Genomic DNA, 27998 nt, shown 5'->3' with positions numbered 1-27998 from the left:
AAGAAAGTCCCAAGTCAAGACAGGCAAGTCCCGAGTCAAGTCCAAAGTCCTACCTTTGAGGTTTGAACCCTAACCAAGTTATAATTCACTCTTCTCCAAGTGCAATGCCATTTAACAACAGAACAGTAGTGAGAGACGGGGGTGGGAAGTAACAAAGGAAAAAATAGTTTGACACTATTCTTAAGTAGTTGTCAGATATCTGTACTTTATTTATTTTTCTGACGACTTTTTTAGTTTTACATTTACACACAAATATCTGTACTTTCTACTGCTTATATTTTCAAAATGTGCTTGTTACTTTAGTCTTAATGCATTTGAGGGGAATTAAGATTATTTCTATTCTGCATCACCGGGTACGACCTTCCCAAAATCGAGACCATTTTCAACCCAAATGGATGCAACAATAACACAGAAAAGACAAGAGGGAAACATGACAGCAGAGAAAAGGTGAGGCTCAGTTAGCTTTGCACAGATACAGCCGGCAGAAAGGTCCTTCAGAGGACTACGTTTTACTTTTATACTTTGAGTACATTTCAGTGCCTGTACTTTTTCACTTTTATTTAACTAAAGTTTTTTTTTTTTTTTTTTTAAACAAGTATCTGTACTTCTACTTCTACTTGAGTAACAAATGTGTGTACTTTTAGCCATCTGAAAGGACAAGAAAGTAATGACAGGTGTCGGTCTGTATTTCAACAAAGGAAAATAAGAAAACTGTCCTGTTTTAAACAACCTTCATGGCCATTCAAGTATAGATTTATGAGTTTACAGGGGATACCTGAATGCAACATGAAGTCTGTGTGTGTGTGTGCATTGAATTCTGACAAATACAGAAACACAGCAGAGACTCTCAGCAGTTATTTATAACATGACTATTTTGGTGCAAACGTTAAACTGCTAGTGTAGCAGACAACCTTCTCAGATTGACTCACCAAACAGAAAATCTACATTCGGTTAATATCGGCCCCCATTAAATGATTCAGGAAATGAATTGATTCGCGGCTTTTTAAATAACACTTTTCAATCTTTGGGCTTGCTATTTTGAAGAAAAACGGCTCAGGTCCAACTGAAGTCCCGAGTCATTGGGGTTCAAGTCCAAATCGAGTTGCAGGTCTTGTCCGATTCTGTCAAGTCAGTCTAAAGTAATTAAATTTGAGTCTGACTCAAGTCCAAGTTGCGTGACTTTAGTCCGCACCTCTGCTAGTGTGTCATCTTTAGGCACAATGAACATCACAGTACTGTTTGTATGTAGATCCTAAACACTCAGTCTTCTCCACTCTCTCTTACATCCATCTTTTTTTTTTTAAAACACAGACTGAAAAACACATCAGTGTACAAATGTCATGCACCAACATTAGTTCAGCGACTTCTGACTCCAGAGTTGGATGTTAAAACTGAACAGGCCCGAAGAGCCGCAGAGGTCAGAGTCATTTGGAAATAAAGCTTAAGGTGCTGATGATTTAACTGGCGGCTTTGACATCATAGAAAACAACTAACTATAGTGAATAAACATGGAAGGGGTGGTCAGTAGTTAGTGTGCAATTATACTGAAATGGAATGACGCAGTCAGTTTTTTTTTTTTTTCAGGATTTCTTACTGAGCCAATTTTCTCTGCACACTTTCAAAGACACTAAATCTGCAGGAGATTACGATACGGGAGAGGGAATTTCAGTACAGACACTCGAACTTCAGTCTATTCCTCCTCCAACACATAACTCCTCTTAACTCAAGAAAGGTAGACATGTACAGTCAGTTATATTCATATGTGTATAGCTGCGTGTTAAGATTGTTTTCAAGATAAGAAAAGGTTTAAAGTTGTGACATTCTACCAGTCTCTAAACTAGCAAACGCCGCCTCTCAAGGTCAAGCCCTTTCCGTTTCTTCCTTCTTGTCTTTTTTGCCCTCCCCCTCCCCTTCGCCTGCGTCGCTGCCGTCCCGTCGACGTTTGCGGTTGCGAGCGCTGGCCTTGGACGCCGGCAGAGACTCCATGCCCAGGACCTTGTGGATCTGACGGAAAGCGAGCAGCCGCAGGGCATGCTGGGAAGAGGAAAACAGGAGAGAGAAATGTAGGTTTCTAGAGTTGGAGGCATCCTTTTTAGACACTGTTTTTGTCAACTGAAAATTAGAGAGGCACGCAGGATATGAGGAGGGAGAGAAGCTTCACCGAGGCTAATATATTAAAAGTCTTCTTTCCTCCGACCATTTGTTGATTTTGACGTCATAATTTGAGCAAAATACCAAACACAGTTAAAATTATATTTGTGTGGTTCTGACTGAGCAGCAGTTTTTCCATTTCTGTTGGTTGTTACACAAATAATACCTAAATAAATTCTTTAGCCGTGATCCTTTACAGCCAATCAGAATCAAATGCTCTGTTTGGATACCTGTGCGCTGGCAGTTATGTCCTCTCTGGCTTGAAGCATCACACTTTCCAAAGCATCTGTTGGCTCCTTCTCACAGGGGTCCATCAACCCTGGTCCATCTGAGTAAGGGAAAGGAGGAACAAGTTTTTTTTCAATATCATCTGTACCGATTTTGTAACATAACAGGCACTGGGTTAAATAATTAAAGTGTACAAAAATACGATCACAGATCAGCTCACCCATCATCCCCTGCACACACACCCCACCTACCTCTTATGTACCATAGTGTTTTCATGATACGGGAATTTCTAACTTTCTAACTCTTCACTCAATTTTATTTTGAAATTACAGGGTTTTTTCAGCTTCCTCTCTACTCATGAGCTACGACCTGTTGTACTGACTGTATAGAAAGATGGTTGGTGCTGAAGTCATTGATGATGTACACTGTATTACAGCTATAAGGTTCATGTAGCACAAAGTTGTTCATGATGTTTCACTGTCAGGAAGACAGGAGGCAAAATTAAGGTTTTTGTCAACTGGCCAAATGACGAGTAAATGTACAAATTTTACCAGGCAGTCAAGAGATTGGTTTTTTTTTTAGCTGGGTGGTGGACTGATCTAATTTTACAGTCCTGCTGTCATGCTTTTAGTTAATGCCAGCTATCAGGTGGTTTTTCCCACTCTTCTTCTGCCACTGTCAGAGAGAGGAGAGAGCGAGAAATCCCAACTGGTACTGGTGTATTGATACTGCGGTTGGATATTATTTGAAAATATTAAGAATCAATATGTATAGAAAAATCTGTATTTTTACAACACGAATGTGCTTGGAAAAAGAAAAAGGAATAAATGAAAAAAAGTACAGAATATTAAAAAAACAAATGCAAGTAGCTTCAGAGGAGGAACAGAAACAAACATGGTAGTTGAAGATTTCCCAAAAATCACCCCACATCTTTTCAAATTCTCCAGGCTTTCCCATCAGGTTGTCTTTTCATTTGATATACATGAATGTAGACAAAGGGAACCCCTGACATTCGTGTAAGCAGATTTGGGGATATTGAAATTTTATTTTATGCCATCGGACAGGGTTGTAGTATGTTTTATGACTGAGACTGTATTGTGCAATGTTATGTCTACTGTTAAAAGAGAAATACTGACTAACAATACACACTGCTTCCCACTTCTGCAAAATTAGACTGGAGGTCTTCCTCCCCCTTTCAGGGAGGAGGAACAAGTTAAAACTGTAAATGTGATGTTAGAAGTCATTAAACAGTGACTGTTTCCTTTCAAAGGATTAATTTTGACTAGGACTGCAGCTAATGATTATTTTTATAGTTGATTAACCAGTCAATTATTTTCTCACTTGATTGATTGATAGTCGTTTTAAAATGTCAGAAAATGGTGAAAAATGTCAACCAGTGTTTCCCAAAGACTAAGAGGAAGTCCTCACATATCTTGTTTTACTCACAACCCATAGATGTCAGTTTACTGTCATACAGGAGTAAATAAACCAGAAAATATTACTCAAACCAATTAATCATATAATGTGAAAATAATGTGAAATAATTCTCATTCACATCTCATTAATTTGTCTGACCTGGCAGCAGGATGCCTGTGGAGATGCACTCCAGGACTCTGCGCATGGCCTCTCCTGGGCTGAGCGGGCCTGCAGCACTGCTAATCACTTTCTCCACCAGCAGCTCCATCGCCTGCAGGGAGGAACATACAGAGAGAAACAGACACACTGAAATGGAAGAAAACATTATAGTCAGTGAATGGAAGACCCCTAATAGGTCCTGCCCCAACTTTAGATGTCTTGACGCTTCATAAAACACCGGGTCGAGACATTTAGTGTGCAAAAGTGATCTCCTTATACCAACAGAGACAGACATAAGCCCTCTTTGCACTGGACTTGAATTACCAGGGGACCTCAATTCCAAAATGTTATGAGCCACAAAGATGCTGATTTGCACAGGACTAGTGTTATGACAGGACTTCTGTATTTGGCAAAATATGGTAGCCAATTTGCGAAATTTTACTTTAAAAGATAGACATTAAGATCACAAACGACTGCAATTATTACAAGTTACTAGAGGTCCCCAGGTAATACTTGTCCCACGTGAATTGGACTAATGACGAAGACTAGATGATGACACGACAAACATTGATTAAAGGTTAAATCAAAGTTAACCAGCGCCCAGAGATGATGCAGTATTTTACACAATCTCAGTACGAGAAGGTTCACATGACACCAAAAAAGGAAAATTAAAACATAAAAGACATTTTAAAGCCACTCACCCAGCCGGGCATCTTCCCCCACGTGGGAACCCGCTGACATAAATCTCTCAGCACTCGAATGATGATCACGCAGGACTGCAGCCCGTTGGCACGAGCCTTCAGAAATGGCAAAAAACAAAGACAAAAAAAAAACATATCAGTTAACAAGAAAAGGAAATTTATTTGGAATGCCATTATGGAATCTAGCAGGTGACTTTAAATTTGTGTATCTGAATAAACAAAAACAAAAGATTCTTCTCAACTACAAACTTCTCAAACTATAGACCTGTTCTGTGAGCAGATGGTCCCAGTTGGAAATCTTAACCAAAACAATAACTCAAATCAGTCCTACCAGGAATTCTGTGGTTGATATTTTGGGGCTTCTCTGAAAAACTAAACAAACATCAAGCAAAATGCACTGTTTTTGTTTTGTGTGTTATTTTCATAAAGCAAGTCACTTTTTAAAGATAGAGAAGTCTTCTGCAGGACACATGTTGTCAAAACAAGAGAATGTTTCTGGTTATAATGTGATAATTTTGAAGACTTCCTCCATCTTCGTGAGGGGAACAGGATCTCAACAACCAAAAATATAACTGAACAACAAAACATGACAGAACAAGCTGCCCCTACAAAATAAGCATCATTTCAAAGATTACATCTATGGCTTTTCTTTGGTAAAAGAAACACAGATACATCAGAATTCTTGTGACATTTGCTCATACATGACAACAGCGTTGTGCAAAAAAACAAAAAACAAAAGCCTGTTTTTAGCCTGAAAGGAAGTAAGATTAGTTCAGTCAAATCAGCTCGTTCCCACACTCAACCACTTCTGCAATATAATACAAGATATCTTTTAAATAAATATAAATATCTCATCATAAATTATAGACTTTAAGGACATATCGACATGTCAGAGCAGGATACACACAGGAGTAACTTGTAATAGTAATATTGGCTCCATTGCATTCATTCGAGTAAGCTCCATCACAGGTGCTCGTAAATGGAACGCAGCCGTTACTAATGTTACTACACCTGTGTGGGACTGATGAAAAAGTTAGTCTTTAATAGTAACAAAACCAGAGTACTGTGCAAGGCGGCTCACTGACATACTAAAAATTCAATTCAACTGAACTGTGTACTACTTAAAGCTGTGGTTTTCCTGCTCTGAGTCAAAACAAGTTAAATAAAACGTGAAAGTAGCCCTTCCTTCCTGTGATCACAGGAAAGGAGGGAAAAAATAGTTGCATTTCGTAAAAGCTCATGAGCAACAGAGTCTGCGTGAGTTTTATTATCACACTAGCGAGCAGACGATCACATTCATCAACAACATCCTGACATGAGTGACTATGACTCAACGTCTCTCAGCAGACAGTCACCGTGGTAAATTTGCTCAAGCCTCCAAGTTTAAGGCTGTATTTCTCTGTACTGATGACACTTATTTGTTGACCTCTGTTGGGGAGACACAAAGGTGGGAAAGACAGAGCTCGAGCTCTTTACCTGAAACCATTTGGCGTGACGGAGGGCAGCCAGGTATTCCAGACACTTCTTCTTATTCAGAAGATCAGGAGGGTCCTTCTCAGCCACATCTGGTGGAGATAACATGGACTAGTTCATGACTTACAGTCAAATTAGCACAAAACCCAAATGATGACTGCAATGCATAGCAAGTGTTAATGTTTATTTACAGATGCTGATCAGGGATGAAATTATTAAAAAAATAAATAAATAAATAAAACCACTGGACGCTCATGTTTATCTCATGAGACCAGACATTTCCTCGAATCCTTAAATAGTCTTTGGGTTTTTTTTTGTGAGAGAAGTAATGAGGGGATGATGTGAGAGAAAAGGCAAGCATTTGACCATCGAATAAGGAGGACTGGAGTGTTTTACAGATGTATTCTGAGTGGAAGAAAATAGCAAAATATAAATACAGTCAGCAGTGTGTTCTTTGGAGTGGAAGGCACATGCAAAAGAGAAGGAAAATCCAGGGCATTCAGAGAAGAGAGTTTATAATTTATGATTTTGTTTTGTGAATTTGATTTTATAGTGACTTAAAATTCTGACCCATCATCGTCTGAGCACAGAGACATTTTGAGTTGTCAAACAAAAGTGTATCAAATAACATTAATAATGTCTACTGTACATTTAGGTGTGTCAGTGCCAAGACTGTGTGACAGTGACAAGTCAAAATGTCTGCTATGAGAAAGGCGCTTTTTGTTTTATTCTACATCATCATCAAGCTAGTTTGAGCCTGTTTTCTTCTCATTACTATTACCTTCTTACTAACGGAGCTTCATCACTCTCTACATCTCTAACTGGTCACTGGGTTGGACAATATTTTTAATTGTTAATCAGAAATAGGGTTGGGCAAAGTCTAACAAATTGGTATATGACCATGTGCACAGTGAAACATCACGATTGACAATGATATCGCTGCTGGGTTTAAAAGTTTCGTCACAGCATCACATGTCTGTAACTTAGTTATGATTAAAAAGAAAATAATAAGCAAGATATGGAGACATAAAGTAATGGCCAGCAGCGACAGTTTTGACTCTATAGCAACTCTGAGGGGACACAAAGTTACGAGGGTAGAGGGCTCGCAATGGACAATGACATCGCCCCAACCCTATTCAGAAAGAAAAAAAAAATCCTTGTCCTATTTGGCTTCCTTCACACCGCTACAGTCCAGGAGAATCCAAACATGTTTTTCATACAGGAAATTTGTGACCATTTCATAAGTAAAGATTTTTTTTAAGTTGTCCACATTTACTTTCACTATCCACTTTTAGAATTATCCTTTAATAAACTCAAACTCTGAGCATTGTGGATTTCCCTTTTTTGCATTTGACTTTGCACAAGTCTAACTGAGCTTCAGTAAGACCCCAGAATGTCTTTTCTACAACTTTTGATCAATTAACAGCTGAAACATGGACTTTATCCCATTGGAGATGTTTTTAGTTCAGCGGTTTTTTTTTTTAATTGGCCCTACTTTCCACAGAGAGTAATAGCTTCTGCTACTCCTCTGCAATTAAGGGAACTTCTCAAGCAGATAAAGGCACAAGAGCGAGGATAAGTCTTTCCCTTCAGGCCTCCATATTTTAAGACAATATCAACAACAAAAAGCAAACCAATTAAAGTGAGTTCAGATCTTTTAAACAATATCACAAAGCCCAAAATTAAGTTAATTAGTAATACAAAAATGAGATAATACAAAGTTATGTTTGTTTAAAAAATAATGCTTGTGTCTGTGTTGGATTTAGACGAAATAGTAAATACTTAAGACACATTTACAAAATGACAAATGACAGGTTTGTCCAAAACATTCAATGCAGTTACTGATGACTGCGATGATGTAATATTTCACAAGATCAGCCTCGGGGCTTTCCACACTTCTATGTTCACTAAAACTGTAGCAACAGAGGACATTTGCTTTCTTACATGAAAAATACAACAAAAATAACAAAGCCACTTTGTTTGAAGTCTACACTATCATACCACTTAGAATCAAAGACCCATGTTTATCATGCCTCTAAGAGATTTCATTTAGCAGCAGTTGAGCCCCTCTGATGAGAGCAACAAGGCTTTTCCTCCTCTAAAAAGCTTAATAAACATGGGCAACGTGGTTCCTTCTGTGTTTCTATTCTTAGTGGTATGTGTACAAGTGTGGTCTTCAGATTCGCCTTTAGCTTGCCTAGGTCTGCTGATACAGAATTAGGGGCACTGATCAACAAACCCAAACAAAATTTAAAAAATAAAAGCCACAGAAAACATTTCTACCATGTTTTCCAAATGGGAAAAAACACATTAAAATACAGTTACTGGAGCAGGTGGAGGAGTGCTGGCTACACAATGATCTGGGAAATTACCTTCATTGTTGAATGGTGGGGGAAGTAATGACAATGGATTTACTAGTGTCATCTTATTATAATTTTAATACTGATCATTGTGAGGCAATAAAATGACACTCCAACACCTTATCGTTGATAATGCCAGGCTTTGATGCAGGGATGAGAGATGAGGGAATGGGAAGTCGCTGGACCTCAAAACCCCCTCTTTCGGTTTTATGGCCAAAATGCACCAAGAAGCACAACTTTTCAGAAGTCTACAAAATAAGATTATTTGTAGATATTATCACCGTTTGAAGCGTTTTCATCCCTGGGCATTATCTGAACATTTCAGTCTATTATTATAGTTTCCCAGAGGTTTTATCTGAGTGTGTGTTCACCAGATAAACACACACCCTAGTGGCACAGAAAGGTCGGAGAGCCCGGCTTTTGATTCCCATGTTGTGGAAAAGAAATAAAGAAATTGGGACTAGTGTAATAACTGCAAAAAATGGGGGAAATGAAAAGAGTGGGACAAATGAATGTGTGAGTTAATTCTTATTTTAGGGGTTAAAGAAAAAAACTTGAATGTGGGCTTGGTTAAAAGTCCCACCTCTTGTTTTGTGTAATTTAAGAGCTTTTCAGCCTAAAATTTAGGCTGCTACTGAGTGGAAGGGTGGAGCAAGGGGTATATATATAAATATATATATATAATATATGTAAGTGTATTACACACATTGCTTACATTTGGTCGTCTGGTACTGAAAGCTTTGGCTTCTCTAACCTTTCTCAGCCGCTTTTCCTCCTGCCTGCTTGTCCTTCTCAGCAGCAGTGTCCTCCCTCATCAGCGGCGAGGTGAGAGAAATGGTCACCTGCATTTTGGGCTCCTTGCTTGAAAATATCACGATGTTCGCCTCCTCGGGGTGAGCCTGCACCTCATACTGATCTTCAGAAAATGTCTGCCGGTTAAAAGGACACTTGGGATTACTCACTACAGAGGAGGGAGGGGGGGTGTAGGGGCAAAGAATAGCCTCGTTTGGCAAGGTTACAGGGCAGTACTGTTATGTTTTCAAACCCCAGGTTGTGTAATTTAGTTTTCTCAAGACAGTTCCCTTATTTAAGCAGGGTTGGTGACTTAAAGATAAATGTATTTCTCAACAATTTATTGTATCATTCGTAACTGTAAGCAATGGGGCAGTTAGAGAATAAACGCCCCATCTCACTCTGTAGGATTCAGGTGTCATAACCAGGCAGTGAATCTAAAGATCAGTCAAAAGCACCTTTAATGAAACACTCATTACAGCTACAGCAGGAGGGAGGAAGAGTGAGGAATTACAACACATTAGCCTTAAATGGAAATACCAGTGAATTCAAAATTCAGAAGTTTTTCTCTTTACGCTAGGAACAGTTCAGTCATTTGTGAACATGGAAAGATCTCTCCCAAAGCTACAAATCCAATTCCAAAAACGTTGGGATGCCATGTAAAATGTAAATAAAAATAGAATGCAATGATTTGCAAATTCTTTTCAACTTATATTCAATTGAGTAAAGTACAAAGACAAAAACTGATAAACGTCTGTTTTTTTTTTTTTTGTCAATTTAAACTCCTTCTGAATTTGATGCCTGCAACATGTTTCAAAAAAGTTGGGACAGGAGCATGAAGAGACTGGGAAAGTTGTATAATGAAAATTATACAAGAAATTAGTAATGCGACAGTATCATGACTGGGTATTAAAGGGGTTTCCTCGAAAGGCTCAGTTGTTCACAAGCAAGGATGCAGCGAGGTTCACCACTTTGTGAAAAACTGTGTGGGCAACAATCCATAATATCATTAAAACTCAACAGCATGGCTTCATAGCGAAAGAGTTCAGGTACTAGACCGACCTGCCTGCAGTCCAGATCTGTCTCCCATTGAAAATGTGTGGTGCATTATGAACCACAAAATACGGTAACAGAGACCCCGGACTCTTGAGCACCTGAAGTCGAATATCAAGCAAGGGAAATAATTTCATTTTCAAAACCTCAACAGTTTGTGTCCTCAGTCCCCAGATACTTTCTGAGTGTTAAAAGGAAAGGTGATATGGTAAAGATGCCACTGTCCCAGTGTTTTTGGTACATGTTACAGGCATCAAATCCAAACCATTAAATATCTTGTCTTTGTCCTGTATTCAATATAATGTATATGGATTTGCGAATCATTGCACTCTGTTTTTAAGTTTAATACAGCGTCACAACTTTTTTGGAATCCGTGTCTGTAGAAAACACACAATATTCTCACACCACAGTCAAATACACAGCCTGAAAGTCCTCTAATAAGAATAAAAGAGAGCTTTACTGACTGGCTGGGCTGTATGTTCCGAACCACCAGACATGTACTGTAGAGCCATAGAAAGATAAATTTACTCTACTGGTTCTAGTGGTTGTACTTCAACAGTGAAGATGTTAATCATGGAGAACAAACAGCTGTGTTATTTCTGACTGCGGGGGACAGCTGTACATGTTCACTAATACATAAATGAGCTGTTCTAGCATATGAGAAAAACCGATCTTGAATGACGGGATTCTGCGGTGGGATTTTTCTGGTTTTGTGCTCTTTGCGCTTTAACAAACGCATCAATAGTGACATCTTCTCCTTCTCATTCTATTTATTACATAACAATAAAAATGTTTTGGTCTCTGAGTATCCAGCTCTTATGACACAAGTCATAAGGCAGTGGATGACAAAGAATAGCTTCCTCTTTTTAAAATTCTAGAGTATCTGAAAGGATAATATTTAACAAACTACTGGCAAAAAACTGGCAGAGGAAGCCTTTTCCCCGCCATTTTTTGCCAGGGTTTTGTTAACAGTAAAATGTAAAAGTAGGAATGTCAGTGTTGTGAATTCCATGTCACCACAGTTCTTCCCTCCCTCAACCTGAACCACTGTCCTACATTAACAGTCTGTTAACAAGGTTTTTCTTACCTCCAGCTCCTTGGGCAGCTGCTTAGCGATGCTCTTCAGTAAAGATACGGTGGGTTTCTTAGCAGTCAGCAGGATGAGCTCAACGTTTCTGTCCCCACGAAGCAGCAGGCCTTTGGCCAGGATGCCCACCCTCATCACACCTTTTAGCAGCCGTGCTGAGTTCTCAGTACTGTCAGGAGAAAAGGAGGGACGCCAATATAAAGATTTGCAGCGCTGCTTTTAGTGTTCAATCAGATAAAGGGGTTTCTTTTGCAGCAACTTAATGGAGCACAAATGGAGACATAATGAACTTCTTATTATCCAAAATGGCTTCCATTTCTTTTCCTGACCATACACCTGCAGCTTTATGTATGTACTTTTTCATATTTATTTCATTTTTACTGCCTGTATTATTGGTACTGTTTTAAGTTATTTATCAGTTGACTGACTGTGCTAAAATACTGATTTTAAAAGTAGTGGCTACATGCTAAAATATTATTTTCAAAGGTATTGTCCACATACTATAATATGTAGTTCCTGTGTATCAATACGCTGTTCCTACACGTAGCGTATAATAGGGATGGACGTAAGAAAATATTGACACACATGAGTATTGCAATATTATGTTTTGTGATACAATATCAATTCACAAAAATACTGCATCGTGATATATGCAAAGATTCGTAGCAAAGGTTCATTTTGTGTTGTTTATACCCCTGACCACTAGGTTGCAGTGTTTTTATCTATTTTCCTTCCTCTATTAAATAAATAGCATTTTATTAACTTTTTAAGCTTATAGTATGGTGGTGTGTTCTTTATTCCATGACTGTTTAGATCTAAGAAATGACAATATATCACTTTGCTTCCAGTACTGCGATATACTGCTCTGTGTAGCATTTTTTTTGTCCTATTAGGCTTCAGCCAAATGTCATGTTTGTTTTTTTTTTACCCCTTTTCTTCTCCTCCTTCAGTAGCAGCAGTAGTAGCAGCTGGTGTTTCTTTATCCAGTAGCGTGTCTGACACCAGTTTGAGGGCTCTCTCAGAGTGGGAGACGATCCTCTGAACAGCCTGCAGCTCCTCCTCCACTGGGTAAATGGTCGAGTGTTTAGCCATGATGTGACGGTCATCAGGAGAGTCTGGCCGACGCACGCACGTCTTACAGAGAGGGGAGGAATAAAGAGATTGATCACACTTGGAATTGCAGTTCTTTAAAACCAAAAACAAACTTTCACTGAGACTTTAAGTCCAACACTTACCAGTAGAGGGGGTACTGGCATACCAGGGCGGCTCATCAGCGGTGGAGGAGCCATCCTGCGTCTTTGCTCCCCCCAGTACATCTGCTCCTCCTCCATCCTCCTCCAGTACATGTCCTCCTCATACCGCCTGCAGGGGAAGGGAGGTTTTCAATGTCAGTCATTAAAAGTCATTTAGTCCCTGAGGGGGATGTTATGGTTGCCATTAAAGTACACAGTTGTCCATAAAAAAGCACTTAAGAAAACAGTTACTCTAATCTACTGCTGATTGTATAAAATAATATTTATAGAGAAGCTTGTGTCAAAAGCAGTATGTTGGTTGCTAATTCATGGTTACAAAATGGGCACTTCTTCTCAAAAAACAACAATTACGGGGTTCCTGCACTTTTTCTGTAATATATAAATATAAATACGTGTGTTATTGTGCTGTTAACCAACTAAAATGATGTTCTGTTTATGTTTCTTGACAGAATTCGACAGGGGGATGACAGATTAAAGGAAAACAAGTTTCATGTCTCAAAATGTTTAGACTTGGCTTCCTATTAGAACAGCAACAAGTAATAAATTAATCAGCTGTTAATTGATAATCAAAATTAATCACCCATTTTAATAATTTATACATAAAAGTCTTTTTTTAAGGTAAAAGGTCCAAATTGTCTAATTTCAGCTTCTTAACTGTGAATATTTTCTGCTTTCTTTATTCCTGTATGACAGTAAACTGAATATCTTTTGGTTGTGGGGAAAAAAGACATTTAAGGACATTTGAGGATGTCATCTTAGACTTTTTTCATAATTTTCTGACATTTTATGGACCAAAGAACTGATAAATAAATTGAGAAATAATGGACAGATTAATCATTGACAAATGAAAACATTGAAAACAATACATTAAAATTCAAGTGTTTTCAAAGATTTCCAGCACTTGCAAGGACCCTGCAATTAAACCACAGACCTGGTAAGTCAAAATCTTACTAAATCGGCCTCTTATTTGGATGTACAGTTTTCATGATAACATATTAAAACCTAATCCGATTAATGGGACTTTCCTCTGGCAGTTAAGAGAGTGTATTTTATTTTACATACAATAAAGCTCATGTGACTGCCCTTTGTCAGAAAGAGGAAAAAAAGGACCATGAAACTCCCTTTTTCCCTGCATACATGTGTCAGACCAGCAGTCAGCTGGTCAACTGTAGGAGTTCCCCTTTACTGATATTACCTGTATGATTCTTCCTCATATTTTCCTTTATAGGCTGGTCTGTGCCAACAAAGGAAACTTGCAAAGTGTAACGTCAAGATTGGGAAGAAGTTTAGGTTAGGAGCCTGACCTCATCTCCATGTGCCAGCGCTGCTCATCGTCTCTCTGCCTCTTCAGCACCGCCTTCTGCTTCTGCTTCTTCAGCTTGCTCTCCTGCAGCTTCCTGGCCCGGTTACTGGGCTTAATCTCCACAGGAAGCTCCGGGTTCACTTTTTTCTACAGAGAGAAGGACAGAACAAATATAAGGAGAATGTAAGCACAGTCAGTGCACGTGTGATCCTGCCACACTGATGCAGAGAAAATTTAAAATCTTAATCATCAAGGTCCCTCGTTCATGGAACTCTCTACCTGAGAATATAAGACTCCTGACCACTCGCTTTCTTTTAGTCTCTCCATGTTTTGATTGTATACCCTGTTTGTAAAGCACTTTGTAAAGATGTTTTAAAAAGGTGCTATTAAAGTTATTTTTCTTTCCATCTGGGCTTTCATCCACTCAAGGCTGGCATTTTCAGAAGAATGATAACCTTCAAAGAAAAGATCAAGTCTTCCTCGCTTCAACAAATTTAAAAGGCTCCCTGTGGAGTTTTTTTTTTTTATAAACAAACCAAAGTTATGTTAACATTCAGACTTAGTCACCAGAACTCATTCTGCAGTGTATCCTTGTGGTCTAATTAACATATCAAGTGCATCTACTTCCTCATAAAACTAACTCCAGCATTGTTTACATGATTACTAGCTTTCAGACTTCTTGTTCATCTCTTTTACAGCCATTTCTGCTTATAGTGGTGTGTTACCACCACCTGGTGACCAGTGGAACAATGTGAAAACATTGGTTGGACCAAAACATGGACTCACTCATCAAAAACAGCTCCAGAGTACTATTAAAGGCCTAAAACTCAACAAGGAAACTTGAAATAGCAAACTTTTTAGCCTCCAAACCTTTTTGATTGCTCATTTTGTGCATCAGTGCAGTCCATCATACAATACAGGCATCCTCACTAAATATTTCTTTGACCTTCTCAATGCAACTGTCCAAGAATTATCATTGCTTTGGTTAAGTGGTAGCATGTATGACCTGTACCCTTGAATTGTCAAGCCAGTCCACCCCATTCAGCCTCACTCTTTATCAGATATAAAGGCTCAAATGCCCTGTTGTGTTGGTGTCGAACTAAAAGAGGAGAGAACTCCTGTAAAGAAAAACTTTGAAAGTATGTATCTCAAACATGTTATTATGTTGCTTGGGGTAACCTGTCAGACATGACTGAGCTCAGCGATGTTTAAACTTTCTTGCCTTGTACTGGAGTCGGTGCCTTCTTCCTTTCAGGTGCATGTCTTTAGCGTTTGGGTCGTTGAAGCTGCACTCACACAGTTTACAATGGAATCGTATCACCTTGCCGTCATCGTTACGGACCTGAAACAGACAGTTCATAATCCTTATAAGCTCATCGATGATACTACTAATTTAACTTTGACGTTGTGCTGCAAATACAGAAGTATACATTTTGTTTAAAATATGTATGAGACCAATCTTTAGCATAACTGGAGTACTTTACAGATCACAAAACTATTAACTTTAGACACAGTACAAAACATCTTCTCAGCTGTTACTCTACAACATGAACGAGGGAAGTAAGAGGGCAGCAGTATCCCCTAAAAACCTGGAATAATAACAACCATCAGATTACAAAAAACTTTAAACTTATAACAGCTTCACCATTTTTATCTTGAATCACATGTGTAGTACATTGGGGAAGATGTTTTAATAATAGCCAATAATACTTTCTGTGAAGCGACGTCTCACAGCAGGCCTGAGAGTTTTCCATCACACACAAATGCGTCTCTGCACTGTCCTGCATTATTACAAACTATGATAATTTGGTTACAGGTCAGATCTCTCGCCCACATCCGTGCACTGCCTCACTCCGTCCTCCTCCTCCTCTCCTTGCACTTCTCAGGCATCAGTTCAGAGTTCCTCTGGCTGCTTCTAAATACAGTATGTTGGTGTTCAGGCCTGCAGTTTGTTGCAGTGTAAACTGTTGTAAAATGTGTGTAAATAGTTGTTAATAACTATTAAATTTGAATTGATGCAAACAATGAATTCTACACAATATATATTTATGTATTACATACATTGATTTTCTCTCAGAGCTCTGACCGACTTGCAGCATCTGTGCCCTACACTGTCGATTCACAAATTGCAGACTACTCTAGACAATGAGACCTTTAAACACGGTTTATACAACTGCTTAAAAAATACATCACATCATTTTTACTCTACACTGTTCTCTAACTGTATAACTGTTTCGCTTACCTCCTCTACGTAGTCATGTCCCACTGGCTGGATGTCTCCCTGACCTCCAGCTCTGTCGCCGTCCTCATCGTCACTCAGATGCTCCATCTTCTGAGCCGACTGTTGCATGGGCTCCTCCACCTTGGCAGCCACAACCATCGCTGTTGCTGCTGTCACTGCAGCTGCTGGGGCGCTGGCAGGCTTATTGGCTATGCGGCAGACAAGATATTACAGATAAGAGTTTATTTAAGGAAGCCTGTATGTCCTTTTGTTTGGGGAAAAAAACCCAAACCATCTTCTGATTTCCATCTCTAATCCAGTTCTAAAGGATCCATTCTATGCCACAGTATTTGTATTAACCAGCAGTTATCCGTTTTGTTTTTTACTTTTGTGACATAGTTCATTTTCTCATTTATATTTGACCATGCTATGGCACTAATAGGGACTCCATCCTTTGAGCAGAGAGATATGAAGTCTGCATGCAAGCCACATTATTTTTTTTTTTTGCTGGTTATTTGATGACACATCACAGCAAGCAAATCCACAGAGAAGCAAAGTCTCAGAAATGGAATGCTTTATGTCCATTTTCTGGCAAAAACAAACTTTGGAAATCCCCCTCCCCACCTGGTGTTGGACATTGCACTACGCTGTGCCTGACCACTCCTGCAACTTTCTAAAACTGACAATCACACCCACTTCACACATTGATTAGCCAGCAGTGCAACTGTGCATTTATCTCCATTTTACAATATCACACCTCCGCCTTCTCTGTGACTTTTCACTCCACCACAAGAAATGATACAGGCTGAAAAATTACTTACTTACTCCCTAGGCGTACATAAGCATGCACTGTGCAGCTACATTACAGTGGTAAATTTTACTTATCAGATTGGAAGTTCAGCAATAGTTATTCAATATTAAATGGGTTAGATGGGGTCAAAAAACACCCCTAATAATCTAATAATCTAGAGAACAAATCAACAAACTTACAAATGACAGTTATTTTGGAAGGAGCTGGTTTCTTGACAGGCGCAGTTGTTTTGGCCGTGGCATTTACAGCCACCTGTTTGGGTGTTGCAGTGGGAGTTGAAGTGGTTGAGACGGAGGCAGGAGTGGACGTGGATGCTGGAGGCTTCCCAGCTGTCGAGGTCGTGATAACTGGAGCCGAATTCACCAACACCGGCTCAGTGGAAGGTATAGGTTTGCCCAGCTTGGTGTGAAGTTTCACCACCTTTCCACAGTTGACAAAGAGACACAGAGGGAGATAAAACTATTTAGAACCGCTGATACTTAATCCCATCAGAATCCCTGGGGCAGGTCTTGTTCCAACATTTGGCAGCTCAGATGGAGCATCACATGAGTACACCACAGTCATGTCCAATAACGAAAGCATGTCACATCAATGTATTTTATAGATGCCAATATTTTCTCAAGTAACAACAAAATACTGAAACACATAAAGACAAAGATAAAAGCATCACAACTGTCCCAACCTTCTGATGTTTGGCCCCACGGATATGGGCGGCGTAGGCATCCACACCAGTGCAGGAGACGTCACATAACTCACAACGTAACTGAGTCTGGACCCCTCTGGGCCCGTTGCTGGCCCCCGTTTGCCCTCCAGATTTAAGGGCTGCTTCCTTTTTCTTATGCTTCTGGCCTTCCAGGTGCTCCCGATACGTCTGATGCAGTAAATCAAAAAAGTTAGTAAGATGAATCTTCAAAATGCACATACAGAAACAGTCATATTCAGTTTTTTTTTCTTGGTTTTTAATCTGTTTCTCAATATAATCAACTCAGACAACTACTGATATTGAATGATGTTATCCACCTTACATGTCTTCATATGAACATTAAAGCATGTACTTTGGTCTGAAATGTTAATATTCTAACATCTTTTCTTGTTTTTGATTTGTTTGTGTCTTTCAAACAGTCATTCGTTGATGCACAACACAATAAAGCTTTTATGTTAAAAGCTTTTTATAAATAAAGTCTTGTCATTAAATTCCTACCTGAGGGCCAGCACAGCTGATCTTGCAAATGTCACAGTAATGGAGCTGGGGCTGCTTGGGAGGCCCCTTAGGCTTCTGCAGCTTATTCTGGTGAAACGTGGGCTTTTTGTAGGTGTTTACAGCCGGAGCCGTCACCATGTTGCTGCCCGAGTTGCTCCAGGAAGAGCTCGTCAGCTGCTTGGGTGGTGGCTGGATGGGGGGCTGGGGCTGCTGTGGCTGCTGAGGTGGAGGCTGCGGCTGAGTGATAGTCTGCTGGGCCGGCTGGTAATAAGAGGGGGCGGAGGTGGAGGTATAGCCGGTTGAATCATAACTGGAGTAGCTGATGCCTGAGGGTGAGAGAGCAGGAGGAGGAGAGTGAGGATAGAGAGTTATTAAAGAGACGAAAAAGCAAACAAGATGTGGGTCAGAAATAACCAGCCAGCAGCCATGGAAGGAGTAAGCTGCACTTAATGACCAAGGAGGACAAACACAATCCCAAAATCTCTGCCAAGGATGTCATGGATGTCATGGATGTAATAAGAAACTCAAGATTTTAACTAGCAGAGTATCAATGTTTCTATACACCTTTCCCAGACAGTTGGAATTACTTTCTTTGTTCATCATCGACTGTAAAATTTATTCACTCCATCTCTCCTCTGTCACCATAAAAAGTCGAAATTTCATAGTTCATTTTAATTTAATCCACACCATCAGTAGATTTGCTTGCAGGAGCAAATATTTGGCGTTTAATTCAACTTTTGCCAGCAAATTCGTGCCAACTATAATCTGTGATGGCCGATGGTCAGTGAGTCCTCTACCATCGTAACATCATGAGTTAATGCCTTAATGCCTTCTGTATTTGAAGCAGTGTGTCCCCACAGATTTGCTATAAGTTGTTGGCCAAATTCCATTTTTGACATGTCAGTAAGAACCTCTTACTGCTGGTTATTGCACTAATGCTCCATATCCCATTTGTTTTTCTTATGAAGTCTGCCCAGGCAGAAGATTTAAAAAGAAGGTAGTCAAAAAGATGCACGGTTACATTGGTGGCAGCACTCTTTATTGTTTGTGGGCTGCGGTTAGCATGTTTCTATCAACTGTTCTGTTTTTATTTGCACCATTGCTTTCTCAGTTTAGCTTCCTCAGTGTAGCTAGCCTGCCGGCTAACTTAGTTTCAAGCTTCAGAGACTTGAACGCAACAAAATTAAGGACATATAGAGTTGTCTCCGCTGACTACAATGGTGAGCTGGTGAGGATTCTCTCTCACTTGAACAAGTCAGCATTTCTACATCACCAACAACATCAATGTTTAACATGATGTTTCACTGTGGACAGTTTGATAGATATCTCCCAGCTCTACTGGCTAGCATGTTCGCAGCTAGCTTGCCATCTACAGGTAGTTCATGTACTAGTTCTGCCAGTAGTCACTATATCATCAAACCTCTAAAAACAAATATTTTACAAAAACACAATTAATTTTGCTGTTCTTCTTTGCCCAGATTTTGAAGCTGAACGATACAAAGAAGAAATGTCAATCAGCTATTGTGTACAAGTAAATCTGCTGCAATGTATTAAGTTCTCACATACATATGTCTCAGTTTTATCCTGCAACTGTGCTGGATGTGCTGCTTTACACTGCTATGTATGTATCTATTTATATGTTGATCATCTTGGGCCCAAAAGTCTTATCTCTTGTCTTATGTTACCTGAGTAGGTGGTGGCTGACACAGTGGACCCGAAGGAGGATCCAAGGGTGTAGGATGAAATGGGTGTGGGTGGCTGCTGGACACTGGTGGACACTGGGTAGATGTTGTAGCTGGTGGACACGGAGCTGGAGGGGGCCAGAGGCTTCAGGGCCGTTACCTGCCTCTGGGGAGGAGGAGGCTGACTGTACACAGTGGAGGGGGCTGGACTGTAAGCACTCTTTACTCCTACTGTGACAGAAAAGGGTGGGGAGGTATTAGGGGTGGAAAGGAAGGGCATTAGAGAGAGAGGAGCAAGAGATCGCATCCTTTGGGACTGCCTGTGAGGGAGTTTTTGGCAGGGCAGGGAGGATCCTCATTTCACTAGCAAATAAGCAGCAGACACATTCCTGATATATCATATTACCCTTCAAAAGTGTGCAGTAAATAATACCAACACTGACTGACCCACAAATCCCCCAGCAAGACTGAAGTGTGTGTGTCGGTGTTCTACACTGTTAATTAGATCTGAAACACTTGTTATGTAATGGTCAACAATAATTTGGGTGAAACTGATCCACACACACAGTAAAGTTATTCCGCTCACCCACAGAGGTGCCCTAACAGGTGCAATAAAATATCAGGAAAGTGAGGGAGACGTCAATCAAGCACAGTATGTACAAACCTACACAGTCCTGGGAAGAAGTCTGAGCAGGCAGCGTAAGTGGAAACACTTGTGTGGGCGGAAAATGGGTGTCTAGGGCCATTAGAGTGCTCTCTGTTGGATGTACGATGTGATGATTACATTGCTTATATTTCACATTTCTATTCTGCTCTTCATTTCAGCTGTCTATATTGCCCAGCCCTGCTTCATATACTGCTGGGTAGTTTAATCTACAGCAATGCATCACATCCCATGAGATCATCACTATTTGACAATCTAAAAGAAATGCAACCCTGCAGTATATTGGAGCATAGCCTAAAAACATCAAGACATTATTTATAAGGTTTACTACCCAGCCATAATCCATAATTAGCTCAAACCATGCAGATGCAGATATCTGTTGGGCTCTGTTGTCAACACAATAAACTTTAAAGTAAAGAGTACTCCAGTTAGCACTGAACTCTGTTAATATTGTCAGACTCACAGTGGACAGCTTTTAAAAAAAGTGCAAATCAACAGAACTAAACATATATTTTTATTCCACACATTTCTCTTCCATGACAAAAATGTGGTGCCTACATTAACCACAATGCAATTCCCAGACCCAGATTTTTTTTTTTTTGTTTTCAGATTTTTTTTGTTTTGTTTTCAGCCCCAGCCAACAGTGACTCAAGTGGCATCACCCAAGACAATTTATCAGATTTCATGCATTTGTACTGGTCTGCTTCTGAGGAACCAGTGACAGCTGCTTCACGGCGATAGATTCAGCTGCACAGGACACACCCTCTGAGCTGACGAACAAACGTGAGGAAAACAGCACAGAGCCAGAATATCTTCACGTCTAACTTGATGAATTAAGGATTTATTTAAACCAAACTAGAGTTGGTGATTGTTGGAACTAGGGCTGCAACTAATGATTACTTTCATAATGGATTAATCTGTCAATTATTTTCTTGGTTAATCAATTATTAATCGATTAGTGATTCGGTCCATAAAACGTCAAAAAAAATGTGAAAATTCATATTTACTATCATAGAGGACTAAAGAAACCAGAACCAGGTTTGTTTCTGTCAAGACTGAATGAACTTGAATTCAGAAGGTGTGCGGTTGTATTTTTCTATTTAATAAAGAAAATACATGCAAGAATATTTCCTTTCTTGACATATTGTGAGTTTATATATTTTTTTAATTTATTGGAAGTCATGTGAATGTATTGGCAGTCGCGCATCGATGCATTAGGTGGGCGACTGGAAAGTTCCCCTCAGATATTGAACAATCGCCGAGCCTTAACAATAACTGAAACATGAAAGTAAAAATGATCTGACTCACCAGTCTGGTAGTAATTCTCTGTTGGTGTCCTTTGAGCTGAAGCTATACTCGTCTGGTAGTACTGTTTATTGTCATAGGTAGTCACAGCTGCAGGGCGCCCGTAGCTGTAGTTGTCCTGCTGGAGTTTACAAGAGAGCATCAAATGGTAAGACAGCATAATTAAATAGATAAATGCAGCAAGATTTTAAAAAATCATATCATTGCATTAAAGTATCCATTACATTCTGACTGCATAAGTGAAAAATGAGACACTCCAGGTGAAAGTTGATGCAGAAGGGGCATGAGTTCCTTTCTACTTGAGTACTTTAGTGTTGAAAAGTCAAAACAAAAGCCATCACACAACATCCAGTATGACTACATCATGCTATAACAGACTAAGAAGCAGAAATCATAAAGGAAGCAGAAAGCGACTGACCGTGTCCGAGTATACCTGGTACGTCTGTGGGGTGGTGGTGGGCTGTGGGGGTGCTGGAGGTTCTGGTTGCCTGTAGGCGTAGTCAGGGGGGGCCTGGTGGCTCTGATAAGCTGGGTAGGGAGCAGAGACCACAGGCCGGGCTGCCTGGACTGGAGCTGGAGAGTAGGACGCAGTCACTGCGTGAGCCACAGCTGGAGCCTGCTGGACGCTGTAACTGGCTGTAGAGGGATGGGAGTAGGCTGGGGGAGGCTGGGTACTGAAGAGGACAGGAGAGGAGGGGAGGGTACATTAATCAGAATCAGCTTTATTGCCCAAGTATGTGTACACATAGAAGGAATTTGAGTCTGGTTTTAAGTGAAGCAAGAAAGTTAACTTAAAAACTGCTTTCAGAGGACATCTTAGTGAAAAACAACATGGTAGAGTGTTTACTTCAGTCTTTACTGTGAGTAAAGCTGGAATAAATCTAGTCCTGCAAGATATGAGGAAACTCTGCAGTGTGTGATCATACTCAATATTGTGATGATGATATGAGTCGTGATAAAGAAACCAATACTGAAGTGTGCATATTAGCTTGTTTACACTGGAAGGTCAAACACATTCACACACACTCTTCTCTCCTTCTTCAGCCATCAATATTGTGCTAGCTAACCTCACTGTTGGCACCAAACTGACAACAATTAATCTGAAGGTAGCTGATGGTTAGCTGGGCCTTCATCTAATTGGCCAAAAGAACGCATAGCCCATTTACAGATGAAAATACAAGTTATTGGTCAGCACAGAATCAATCAGTGTTAGAAGGACAAGAACATATTTTCTTTCTTTTTGAAAAAAATATTTTAGGGGGCTTTTTATGCATTTAATTTTTACAGGAGAGCTGAGATATGACAGGAAAGGGGGAGAAAGAGTAAGGGAATGACATGCAGTAAAGAGCCACAGGCAGGAGTCCAACCCACGGCTGCTGCAGAGGACTCACAGCCTCAACACATGGGACGAACGCTCTACCAACTGAGCCTCCTGGCAAACAAGAATATCTTCTCTTGCACAGTAAGAGTTAGTTTAAAAAAGAACAAATGCTATAATGCTACAATGCGGAGTTTGCATTTTCTCCTTGTGTCCTCGTGGGTTCTCTCCGGGTACTCCGGATTCCTCGCACAGTCCAAAGACATGCAGGTTAATAGGTTAATTGGTGACTCTAAACTGCCAATAGGTGTGAATGTGAGAGTGAGTGGCTGTCTCTCTCTATGTGTCAGCCCTGCGATGAACTGTTGACTAGTCCAGGGTGTACCCTGCGTCTCGCCCAATGTCAGCTGGGACTCCAGCCCCCTGCGACCCTTCAAGGATAAGCGGTTACAGACAATGAATGAATTAATGAATGCTACAAGACATATTCCAACTCTTCCAATTAAATATATTCCAACTACAACTGAAATGCACGTTTAGACAGCAGAATGATAATCAGAAGAGTTTTCCTCAGTTTATCATAATAATTAATGCATTTTATAACAAATTTAACTGCACTCACTTAATACTAAACAAAACTTGAAGCTTTGAAGGCATGTATGTTTAAACAAGATCCATATCATGATAACAAGTCTGTAAAGCTGTACTTAGGAGGAGCAGTGCTTTGAAATAAATGCTAATGTCTGCACAATAAAAAAGTCAGGGGATCACCGAAGAGATTACAGTTCTGTCTGAAGGGGGACTGAATGCCCGTACTCTGTTCTAAATTTCATGGCAATAATTGTCGAGATATTTCACTCAAAACCACTAATGTGAGAGGTGCTAGAGCAAAAGTCATGGGATCTCCAAAGTCAGTAGGATTCATTGTCTGGGCACTGTGGATATCTGTACAAAAGTTCATATAAAGCCATTCAATGATTATTGGGATGTTTCGGTCTAGACTAAAGTGGAGGACTGACTGATTGACTGAAGACCTAGCAGACCAACACTGCCATCCATAAAGCCAAGCTGCTACCATGACTAAAACTAAAATTAGGTGGGCTAATTAAATGCAACATGTCAACACCCAATCAAGATTAATTAATTGTGGAAGAAAAACTGTAATCAATAATATTTCATGATTAACCAAGCAGCTCTGCAGTGACCTTAATTCTTATTTTCATCTGCATACAGACAAATCCGAAAAGGAAAACTCCACAACAGCCTTGTTGTTAGCACGGTTTGGGATGCAGACAGCATCCATTACTGGCAACAGCATCAGTTACTGATGCTATCAGCATCTTTATTAAGCTTTCAGTGACACGAGGGCTAAAATTAAATGACGCCTTAGGGTCATAGAGGAAGCATAGAGCCAAAATACTTTACGAGTAATCATAACACTATTTATCTTACAAATATATACTGGATCCAATGCAGATATAAAACAGTTGCACAATAAAACGTATAAGGGAAGCCGTATTTCTAATGTAACAAACAGACAACCAAGAAGAGAATTGGAAAACCACATTTTTCCAGGGTTAACTGGTCTGTGCATTGTCCATTCAGCAGCTTAATCGCTCTTCCATAGAAATGCCTGTAATTGCATTTTCTCATACTGTGGGCAGGAAATTCCAAGATCTAATAACTATATTATGTAAGTCCTACATGCCATGTCGTGACTCATTCTGAACAAGTCTGAATTCATCCATTTCACCAAAAATAAACAAATCAATAAGTTTGGTTGATCACTCTGCTGTTGGCCTACTTACCGGCTCTGAACCACCCCTGCTGCCAAAACTGCTATCATGCCTCAGTATTAACAGTCAGATTTTGCTGTTGTCATGGAAAATTACAGAAATGTGTATGTTTAACTGCTGAATCACTGTTAAATCATCTATGGTTATTGCAACCGTTGAGGTGCAAGAAGGTTCAGACCGTTTATTTGTATGTCACTGACTGAACTTTGTTGTTTAACAAAGACAAGAGAGCTAAGAAGAGCCGTGTACGCTCCTCTTTGTGACGTTGTTTTCATTGCAGATTTGCTATAACTAAGCTGATGCGGACGAGGTGGATTAGTAAATGGACTGAATGCAGCTTCTGTGGAGTCTGTTTCCTGCTACCACAACTGTGAAAAATACAGTCAATGTTTACTTCATCAGCTACACTGTTTATGCTGTTGTAGCCATCACTTAAATACCTCTGCATGTGTGAAGTCAACATGGAAAATTTTGCAGTCAATGGCAGGAAATGCTTTAGGTAAAACTATCTGTACTATTACTTCTTAATATTTTTTGCATTTCGTTGGACTAGCCATTCCTGTCTCGTCATTTTATCAAAACCAAACCAATAAAACACGTTCATTTACAAATGTAATCTGCAATATTTGGGAATGTGTTTTCTAGAGAATGCAGCTAAACATTCACTTTACAATTTATGCATTTAACGTGAGCATTTTGGGACACATTTATGATTGTCATTTTACAGAGTATTTTCCTAGCTCTGTTGCATATTGGAGTGTGTCAAATAGATAATTATTTTTGTGTTCCTATAGCATGTTGAGAAAGTGACAGGTTGCAGACTTACAACCACTAACACCGTCTATTTAAGATGATTGCTCATTGTTACAAAGTGCTTGCCTGATGAAGGCCCGGTACCAAAACTTCACAAATAAAATTATGCCAATGCTGATATTAGGAAATTCCAATATTGATCTATCGGCAAATATTCTTTATAAAGAATATATGCACAAACACATTTTTTTTCCAATACATTTTCTGCACTGACGCATCAAGTGTGTTTATCAAACACTTGTGACAAAAATACATTATCCATTTTGCCCACACTTAACTACAGATAACCCTGCACTCAGTGAGCATCTCATGAAGACTTCAAGTCTTGCTGTACCTCTGCAGCAGCACGGCGGCATATCTGAGGTTGTATGTGTTTATGTTAAATCAAGATCTGGGATTGAAACTTAATATTAGTCTCAAGTGAATCAAAATCAGGAGAAGTGCACACTTTGAATAAACACAAAAGGAAACACGTGCAGAGATACGTATATATACATAAGCACTCTGTGGTGCAGAGATAACAGCCCACTCCTGTTTGTCAGGTTTGATGGTTTGAGTGCAGAAAACAAATAGCAAAAGAAAAACAACAGGGCTTCACAGTTCACTGACCGCAATTAATGATAATTAACAGTTACATCACACGCTAATTACATCAATTTACCTGTCAAAGCAGTGGCAAGTTCAATGATTTACCTGTCATACAAACTTCCCAAACACCAATCCGAGCTGCTGATGTTCATCTTCTTCTGTCACACAAGTATCTAAATTTTCCCCTCAAACAGTTTGTCGTTAGCGAACATTTAACGATATCAAACGCACAGTTTGTGAGATCTTCAGTGACGCTGGACCGGCTAACGTTAGCTCTCTTAATCCTAAACGCCGGTGGCCAAAATCTCACTAGTCACCGCTGCAACGAGCTGGTTTCACTAAACCAGCTGCGTGACACTTGCCATTACTCGCGTTTTGTTTGATTTTTAAAGTATACCACGTGATGAGGAGCTGAACCATCGGAAGCAGCCTTCCGAGCGACGATGACCGTACCGGGGTTCCCCTAATGTCAAACAGCGTGTCGGGAAGCGCTGGCCTGCGAACCCAGCTAGCTAACGTTAGCTAACCGAAGAAGCGGGTCAAGCTAGCTGTCTAGCCTGTCTCTCTCCACCGCCACGCAGTGAATTCCCACCAGAGACCGTGTCTCTGTCGATATACACCGGCGACTTATAAATGCGACTCGAAAGACATGCTGACACCAGCCTGCATCACTTGAATTACCTGTATTGCGGACCGGCACCATGTGTGAAGCCGAAATAATTGCTTGCAGCCATCTTGGCATCTCCAGTACGGCACAGTACTGGCAGACAGCAGTGAAACCCTCAAACTGACCGTCAAGATAGTTCACCCCCTCTGCTGCAGCCAATGGAAACACCTCATTGTCGTATCTGGATGGAAACCCTAAACCTGCGAAAGATCTCGCGAGAGAGAATGGCTATTTGAACGCAAACCATGTGCTTTCCCTAACTCGAAATGAATGTTTTTTATCTCTAAACCTTAACTGATCTTATCCACGTTGTTATCACGTTCTAAAACGTGATTACATTTACGTACAAAATGAAAAACAAAGCACACAAATCTCGCGAGGGTTTTACAAATATAGGGTTTCCATATAGGCATGACTACTCGTCTCTGCTAAACCGGAACTGCGTAAAAAGGCAAATACACACAGTGAGTACGCTGTAAATGAATACAATATAAATCTTGTGTGAGTGTATCATTTTAGTTAATTTACGGCGGCATTTTTTTTTTATCATAAATTGATTTTCACAGTTTAACATATTAGCAAATTATATACGCATGCGCATCAAAAGTTAGGAGTTGGGTTAAAATAAATAAATAAACAAATAAAACAATTTGGTATTATTTTTTTTTTATCTAATAAACGTTATTTATAATATATGTTACTAAACAAGGCAGGGACCAAATACACAAAAGAATTCAATGAACATTGGTGGAAATGATGCTGCTGCACAGCCAGACAGAAACTACAAGAATAGAAAAAGAATCAAAGAACACAGTACAAAGAAGCAAGGCAATTGACACAGGAAAAAGCAAGGACCGAGATATAGTTGTATACAGGTTTTTAGTCATTCTACTATTTTTTTCCCCATATATTTTAGTGGCTTGAAGTAGTTGGCAAAATCATGTATGAATACTGTG

General features: G+C 39.8%; 1 protein-coding gene across 5 annotated transcripts; it reads right to left on the bottom strand.

The window, feature by feature from the left end:
• Window positions 1-131: 131 nt before the first annotated feature.
• Window positions 132-27212, bottom strand: zfr2 (zinc finger RNA binding protein 2). Of its 5 annotated transcripts, none has more exons than XM_084723455.1 (19): window positions 27057-27212; window positions 22279-22534; window positions 21864-21981; window positions 19895-20122; window positions 18210-18535; window positions 17691-17879; window positions 17188-17428; window positions 16219-16406; window positions 15199-15318; window positions 13978-14123; window positions 12656-12782; window positions 12349-12554; window positions 11421-11589; window positions 9243-9417; window positions 6132-6220; window positions 4656-4751; window positions 3955-4066; window positions 2382-2479; window positions 132-2034 (listed from the first exon to the last, which is right to left on the bottom strand). In XM_084723455.1, exons 1-19 carry the CDS (start codon window positions 27107-27109, stop codon window positions 1861-1863), a joined length of 3111 nt encoding a protein of 1036 aa, XP_084579581.1. In that variant the 5' UTR covers window positions 27110-27212; the 3' UTR covers window positions 132-1860. The 5 variants fall into 5 exon arrangements, with proteins under 5 accessions (XP_084579581.1, XP_084579582.1, XP_084579584.1 ...); XM_084723456.1 differs by having other exon boundaries at window positions 21864-21978; XM_084723458.1 differs by having other exon boundaries at window positions 22294-22534.
• Window positions 27213-27998: the final 786 nt, after the last annotated feature.

Source organism: Lutjanus erythropterus, chromosome 7, assembly GCF_056507025.1.
Source record: "Lutjanus erythropterus isolate fLutEry1 chromosome 7, fLutEry1.hap2, whole genome shotgun sequence".
In the NCBI taxonomy this organism is placed as follows: domain Eukaryota; kingdom Metazoa; phylum Chordata; class Actinopteri; order Lutjaniformes; family Lutjanidae; genus Lutjanus; species Lutjanus erythropterus.
Note: the sequence above shows the minus strand (reverse complement) of the source record. Positions and strands in the feature narration are given on the sequence as shown.

What these genes read in the sequence shown, in the direction of transcription:
- zfr2 (XM_084723455.1), bottom strand. Translation starts at nt 27,109, where the DNA reads ATGGCTGCAAGCAATTATTTCGGCTTCACACATGGTGCCGGTCCGCAA. An exon ending in GTGGGGCCAAACATCAGAAG is followed by an intron (nt 17,429 to 17,690) that starts GTTGGGACAGTT and finishes AACTGTGGAAAG; the next exon opens with GTGGTGAAACTTCACACCAA. An exon ending in CACAGGCATCCTGCTGCCAG is followed by an intron (nt 2,480 to 3,954) that starts GTCAGACAAATT and finishes TCCCTTACTCAG; the next exon opens with ATGGACCAGGGTTGATGGAC.